The sequence below is a fragment of the Humulus lupulus genome, chromosome 3 (genome assembly GCF_963169125.1).
Source record: "Humulus lupulus chromosome 3, drHumLupu1.1, whole genome shotgun sequence".
Lineage (NCBI taxonomy): Eukaryota > Viridiplantae > Streptophyta > Magnoliopsida > Rosales > Cannabaceae > Humulus > Humulus lupulus.
The window spans coordinates 209435362-209443748 of record NC_084795.1 but is presented as its reverse complement, the minus strand read 5'-3'; the positions used below and the strand labels follow the sequence as shown (position 1 = coordinate 209443748).

Sequence of the window (8387 nt, the reverse complement as noted above, 5' to 3'; positions counted from 1 at the left end):
CCAGAATGCATGTAACGCCCTGGATAGCCAAGACCGTTACACTGTGTATTTATAAAGTACCAGACTTGCTAATCAAGTCATTTAATTAAAATCGTGTTACTGAAACTATAAAGGAACTAGGGTTAAAAATGTTTTGGTCTTAAAAGCCACATTTTCATTAAGAAGCATCATCTGTTTACACGGGATCCCAAAAATATTAATTTTAAAGACTGTTTACAAAAGACACAAGGTTTATATACAATATCAAGCCATATTAAGGCAAAACAGACAGTTAGGCAATCCCTGTCCTGACCCACTCCTCGACCATGGCGATCGAACAGCTGGCTATGTACATTCAACCCCGCAGCTCTCCACCTCAGGATTGGTCCAACTTGCTCTTGCCTTTACCTGCACCACGTAGCACCCGTGAGCCAAGGCCCAGCAAGAAGACACAACAACAGAGCATAAGCAATCAACAGACAAATCAATATCCCATACTGCATCACATAATCTTAGCCATATAATCATTCAGTATAATCAAGTATTGAACATGCTAAACATATCAACTCATATCATACATCACTACATAAATGATAACTAGGGCTAGCGCTCTCAGGCTGCTCCCTCCGTTATCCCACTGACTTCGGCTCGCTTAAACCGAGCTCAGTGATTATTAAGCTGTCCTCGGCTACCAGTGGCCAAGCAGTGCCCTGTACGCAAATATAGTGTACGGCGCCCTTAGGCCGCGTTTACATGTCCCATGGCATAATACCATCATTGACACGATACAAATATCGGGAGCACTTAGTCCCATCACAAACATATAACCGGGTGCAGTTTTCTTACCTTTCAATTCACTAGCTTTGATCCCTCGACTCCTTGAGCACGATCCCCCTCGAGCCCTAACACTCACCTAAACACAACCACGGACCAAAGTCATCATCAATCCTCAAGTCCAAAACCTAGCCTCGGGGCCAATCCCGAGCCCCTGGGAAGTCCTAGTTCCACCAAACAAGGTGGTAGAATCAAACCCCAAACCCTAGGTCAAAAACCCTTGCAAACAACCCTAAAATCCTCTTTAGAAGACAGGGTTGCGCTACAATGCTCATGGGAGGGCGCTACAGCGCTACAAACAGAAGCAAAACCCCATCAGCAAGCTTGGCCTAGCGCTACAACGCCTAAAGGCTAGCGCTGTAGCGCTAGTCACAGACAGGCTAACACCAGCTTTTCCCTCCTGCGATTTCCTCGAACCAACCTCAACCAAAACTCCTCCAAATCTTTACCAAACTCAAAAATAACCTTATGACCATACTCCACTCATCCCAAGCACCCCAAATACCTAGAACTCAAGCACATGCATCCCCAAACTCAAAATTCACCATAGCCACTTCTAGACAATGAAACTCAGCAGAAACCAGTTGAACATTAAAGTTAGAGCTTAGAATTTATACCTTTGGTGGAATTTCGACCTCAAGTTGTCTCTAGACCTCCTTGACTTGCTTCTCCTCAGCCTTAGGCCTGAATTCCCTAAAGTTTCCATCCAATTCAACTAAAACACCATAGCTCAAAAACCAGAAACTGAAACTGAAGAACTCTAAAGTCTTACCTCAAGTTTTAGTGACCTCTTTCTAAACCTTTTCCAATTCCTCAACCCTAGCTTAGGATCCTTGATGTTCAGTCTATCCTAGCTCTCCTCTGAGCTTTGCTCCAGAAATCCTCAAGAAATTGATGAAGGAAGCTTAAACCGACCCTAGAAAACTCTCTCTGTTTTTCTCCCTTATTTTCCTTCCTTTTTCTTCTTTTCTCTCTTTCAGACTTCTACACTTCTCTATACTTCCCACTAATGTAAAGTCTCAGTAATTCCATCCTTAGAAAGCCAAATGACCCTAATGCCCTCCCCTTTATTCCTAACCCTTTAATCCACTTAAGGGCATTCTAGTCATTTTACCCCAATTCCCGCTAACTCCTCGAATGTCTCTAATATTTCCCGCTTAACTCTCGATACCTAATTAATTACCAATAACATTCCTCAATGTCAAGATAAACTCCAGTATATTCGCTAAATTCCCATTTATACCCCTAAGCTCACCTTGAGCCGGGTATAAATCCCCGCCATGACTTTTTCGCTACTTTGCTCACTAGGATCGTCTCGAGTCACAGATCACAGATATATCCACATAATAATGTGGTCTCGACAATTATCACATATATCGAAGCAGTTATGCCCATAATGGCCAAAATTACGATTATGCCCCTCTAACCTAATCAGGGCATACAAGCATACTAATACGCATATTCATACATCTCAAATATTCAAATAATCATATAACATGCTTTAAATCATAGTCATGCATCTTAATCATTAAAACCACACATAACTCCCATTATGCCCTTCAGGCACACTAATCAAGGCCCTTAGGCCTTATTAGCGAATTTGGGTTGTTACAATGCATAAAAGAAACACTTGATCTATTTTTTGACCCTGCAATTGACTTTTTCTACAAAATACTTTTCATGTGAGTTTTAAGAATTAAGAATAATGAAATGTGTACAAATAATTCAAGAAATGTAGGATACCTTCCATTCTTCGTTAGAGAAACATTTATTGCACATCCATTGCCAATCTTCATCTCTTAGCACCAATTTCACAGGATGATTTTCTAATGGATTCTTACCTTCTTTGATGATATTCTTATACTCTCTGTGACAATTATTACGATAATCTTTATTGCGCTCTGAACAATAGTGATTGCAAATAGTTTCAAGATATGGATCTTTTTTAAATTCCATCTCGAATACATCCTGCAAAAAGAATTTCAAAAAATAAATTGTCATGCAAAAAATATTATAAAATAAGTATTGTAACATAAACATACCATGATACGAGCATATACGACTTTCTTATCTTCTGGAGGAACTTTAGCCCAGCCACTATACTGAAGTGGAGCATGATGGCGTACATTTACACCAACAATGTTCGCAAATGCAGTGGCATGCGTCCCATGAACTCGAAATTCACCTTTTTTATAGGAAATCTTTAACTTACTTGCATCATCCTTTAATAAGGGTCTGACACCATCCCCACGAGTAGGGCCACGAGTTCTCTTCCTCGATTCTGTCAAATAATTGTTATATTACTTATAATCATAACTATTTTCATAAATTTTTAATGTATATATTATCATAAGTTGTACATAAACCATTTATACCTTCTAAGGACTTGATTGTTTCATCATTTAATGATGTTATTGAATCATCATTGGAAGAACATGGCAAACGAGGAGGAGACTGTGTAGATGATGAAGAGTTAATATGTGTCCTCTTACGGCCAAACACCGTTCTAGTAGTTATTGGTGGATCGAGAGACTTCTCATTTGTCATGATTAAAAATCTAAAAAATATAAATTTTTTATTAGCATATAATAAATTTGCATATTCAAAACTGTACAAAAAATAAAAATAATAGCACACTATATGCTTAATCAATTTCATCACTCAAAGTTATATCTTCAGAATCATCGAGTAAAGCTTCTTCATCGGTATCGTCACTGTTTATATCACTTTGAACGTGATCATTATGATTTATTTGAAGTTCATTGAACAATTGATGATTATCACATTCTATATCTTCAATATCATCCTGAATAAGATTAGTATCATTTGTCGTTGAATCAAAATTCACTCCAATGTCATTCGAAGATTTTTCTTGATATGCTTCAGAACTGTTGATAGTTGGATCTTCATCATCAACTTCACCATCCATTGGCTTTGATGGTATATCCCAAATGTGACAATGATTTAATTTTTGTACCACTTTCCAATCTTTATTATCTTTACTTTTTTTAATGTCATCCAAATAAAAAACCAAACTTACTTGATGGCAAGAACAAATGGTTCATCTTCAAACCATTCTGAGTTGATGTTGATACTAGTAAAGTTATATTCAGAGTACATTCTATCACTTCCATTGGTATTGTACAAAGAGCATTTGAACAATATAACTTTGTTCAAATAGAGGTAATGTACTTCCCAAATTTCATTGATGACACCATAAAAATCACATATATTTCCATCATATTCTGCTTCAACGTGAACACCGTAGTTTTGAGTTAAAAGTCTTTCATCTCGACTTTTTGTATGGTATCGAACTCCATTAACCATACAACCAGCGTATGTACAAACCATAAAACTTGGTTGCATTGCAATTGCATACAAATCTTCCTGTGCTTTACCAAATATTGTTTCATTCATTTTTTTTATCTGTGATGGCAGATAAAATTATAAATGTAAGATCAAGACAAATAAAAAATTTAGAATATCAAACATTGATATTTAAACTTACTTTATTTTCAAACCATGTTTAAAATTCATTTCTTTGCACTTGATTGATATCCAGAATTCCTTGAGATTGTAAGAATAGTCTATGTTCTCTGTGTTCACAATAAGTACTATGAAAGATTATTTTTATGCTAAAACCTAAATGTTGTTAGAATTTAAAAAATAAAATTATAAACTTACGTTAAATATGGTTCCAACTCAGGACAATTATTCAAAATGTACCATTGAACTTGGGTTCATTGATCTTGAGTTAGTGTGATAGATGATTGTCTTCAAAATGGTCTTGTAGGCATGTTGAATATTGACAGTGTCGATTGTTTTCTAATTCCAAGGTAATCAGGATTGCGCTCAGGACGATTAAAGCGTGTTTCCATTCCACGAAGATACATTGAACAAAAGTTTAGTGCCTCAGTAATAATGTATCCTTCAGCAATAGAACCTTCAGGTCAGGCTTTGTTTTTCACATATTTTTTCAAATGACCTAATTCCCTGAAATTAATTATGTTTTCAATATATAGTAATAAAGACTTGTATTCAATGATTATTTAATTTTTTTAAATTAAGTTATAAATTTTGTTACCTTTCGATTGAATACATCCATCGCATTTGTACTGGACCACCTAACTTAGCTTCCAATGGCAAGTGAACCACAAGATGAATCATCACATCAAAGAAGGCAGGAGGAAAGATACTTTCTAATTTACAAAGCGTGACCACAATGCCCTTTTCTAATTCGTCTAAGTCTTTCACATATAATGTCCTCGCACATAGCTTTTTGAAGAATAACGACAACTCAGCAATAGCATCCATTACTTTATTTTTCAAATATGGCCTTAAACCAATAGGTAACAACCTTTGTAATAAAATATGAAAATCATGACTTTTCAACCCAAATAATTTTCCATCTTTCATGTTAACATTCTGAGAAATATTTGCAGCATATCCATCACGAAATTTTACAGACTTTATGAACGTACAAAATTCTTGTCGTTCCTTCGCTGATAATGTATAGCATGCTACTGGTTTGAACCATTTGTTCCCCTTCTTTTTCATGTGTAGCTGCTTACGAATATTTAAATCTTGTAAATCAAGTCTTGCCTTTTCAGTATCTTTAGACTTCCCATCAATTCTAAATATTGTACCAACTACACTATCACATATATTTTTCTCAATATGCATCACATCCAAATTATGTCTTAGTTTTCATTTAGGCCAATATTCTAACTCCCAAAAAATACTTTTTCACCTCCAGTTCGTGTTATTTTCATAACATGCATCCTTCATTTGTTGCTTATCATCCTTAATGATCTTATCATTTTTACCTGCCCTACATTTCCATACACCTTTTAATTTATCTAAGATTTCATCTCCTGTTAAAATTCTTGGAGGGGAACGCCTTTCGATTGTACCACCATACTCCATATCATTGCGACATTGGTGGTTCGGACATAAATATCGACGATGACCCATGAAACATGTTTTTCCTCTTATTCGAAATTAAGATGTGCCATCTTCACAAACAGAACAAGCTTTATAACCTTGAGTGCTAAACCCAGATATAGTACCATATGCTGGAACATCATGGATCGTCCGCAATATTGCTGCACGCATTGTAAAATATTCTTTATCAATAATATCAAAAGTACGTACACCATTTTCCCATAGTTCTTTCAGCTCATCAATCAGAGGTTGTAAATAGACATCTATGTCTTTTCCTAGAGCACGACGTCCCGGAATCAATAATGCCATCATTAAGAATTCTCGTTTCATGCATCTCCATGGTGGCATGTTATATGTCATTAGTAACACTGGCCACATACTGTACGAGTTTGATAAATCACCGAATGGATTGAACCCATCTGTTGCAAATCCAAACCTTACATTTCTAGATTCTTTTGCAAAATCTGGATATTGTCTATAAAAATCCTTCCAAACCTCTGCATCTGCCGGGTGTCTAAGTACACCTTCTGTATCAACACGTTCTTCCTTATGCCACCTCATATCAGATGATGTATGGCGTGACATAAAAAGTCTCTGTAGTTGTGGAGTTATAGAAAAATATTGCATCTTTTTGTGTGGGATCTTCTTGCCTTTAGTTCCTTGGAATTTGTATCGTTCATGACCACATATAGGACATCTTTCAACATTTTTATTCTCTTTCCAAATTAAAGCACAATCATACTCACATACATGAATTGTTTCGTACCCTAAACCAAGATCACGTAACATTTTCTTAGCGTCATAATAAGATCGTGGAATTTTATTGTCTTTGGGAAATGCTTTCGAAAGTAAGTCGAGCAACAAATCAAATGATTTGTTGCTCCAACCACACATCACTTTAATGTGCATTAGATTAACAATAAATGTTAAGATTGAGAACGTTGTACATCCAAAGTATAACTCCTTTTCTGCTTCTGCAAATAAGTCAGGCAATGTATTCCTTTCATCATTGTGCTCATTTGAATCTCCAAGGTTCACAAAATCACTCTTCCTATGATATTGACTAGCTAAATCTTCTAATGCTGGTCTCATATCGTCATTGTCTTCATTATCATCACTGTCATATGGTATGTCTTCTTCACTGTTTGATTCTACTTCTTCTTGATCTTCCTTTACTTTTGTGATATCTTCCCCGTGAAACTCCCACATAACATATTTGGTATAAAATCCTTTTACGAATATATGACGCTCAATTGTCTCTAAGTCATGATAATATAAGTTCATACATGAAACACATGGACATCGAATCTTATTTTCACCATTTAAATGCAAAGTTGATAACTTAATAAAACTCTTAAGTCCATCAAAATACTCCACTGATAATCTATTCTTTTGGAAAATCCAACTTTTATCCATCATTTCTCTATTACCTTTCGAACAAGTAGACGATGGATTATACTACATTGAGAAAAATAAAATACTTAATTATCCCTTGAATTGTAGTTATAGTGTATGATAGAGTTATGGTACAAAAAACATGTATTCGATGCACGTATAGGGTAGGATATTAGTATAAGTGTTTCTTATCCTACTCTATTACATGCATATTTTTTTTTATAAATGTGTTTAATTTAAGTGCCAAATAGACACATATGTGTAAGTCTTTAATTGGTACATGCCATTATTTTTTTATTTTTAATTTAAAAAATTCATTCAAATATTAAAAATTTATTTAAAATCTAATAAAAAAAATTAAAAACCATTTAACAAAAATTTTAAAATTTTATTTTTGAAGGAATAAATACTAAAATTATTATTCATGAAACAAATTTAATTACTAAAGTAAAATAAAAAAAACCAAAAAACCAAAAAACTTTAGAAAATCCTACTATAAATTCAAATTTAAAATGATTAAATATATAGAATTATAAGGTTCAATGATACAAAAACCAAAATAATAAGCTTAAACCCATTAATGGAATTTTATTCTAATCAGACACTAATGAGTTTAATCCTCTCAACTGCCTATAAATAAGGTTAGAGTATCACTTGTTTAGTGCATGCAAAAATGCGACCTAATAAATCTCTAAAGAACTTAAGTTTTGCAAGTTCTTATTTCTCAATACAATTAACTCGTGCACTAGGACTAATTAATAACCTAAATCCCGTACATATCATGTGTTTGATTTTTTTTTTTTATGCTTTATTGGTTTATTTGTAATTGACAAAAAATTCAGTCAACAAGTATAAAATCTATCTTAATTCCAGAATGAGTGACTACTATCTCAGTTTTTGGATGCGTGAGTAGTTTCAACGAAAAAAATTCTTCAATACTTAAACTAATAAAAAAATGTTGGGTAATTTCGCTGCAAATTTTTTTTACAAACACTAGAAGATTTCTTAAATTCCAACTTTAATTAAAAAAAAAATATCAAAAAGAAAGGAAAAATTAATAGAATGTCTCACAATAGTAAAGTTGATAAAGTTTGTACACAATATAAAATACTTTTTTAGAAAAATTAATAATAAAGAAGCTCATTCCACAATCGAAAAAATGTACCACCACATAATTAACTTTGAAATTTTATGAATTCAAACGGGGTATTTCTATCAATGGAATATAAAGTGTG

At 34.1% G+C, this 8387-nt stretch overlaps 1 protein-coding gene across 1 annotated transcript; it reads right to left on the bottom strand.

Annotated features, from left to right (window-relative positions):
* Positions 1–5814: 5814 nt before the first annotated feature.
* On the bottom strand, positions 5815–7176 carry LOC133825363 (uncharacterized). The gene has a single exon (XM_062258317.1). The coding sequence runs from the start codon at positions 7174–7176 to the stop codon at positions 5815–5817; it is 1362 nt and encodes a 453-aa protein (XP_062114301.1).
* Between the last annotated feature and the right edge of the window lie 1211 nt (positions 7177–8387).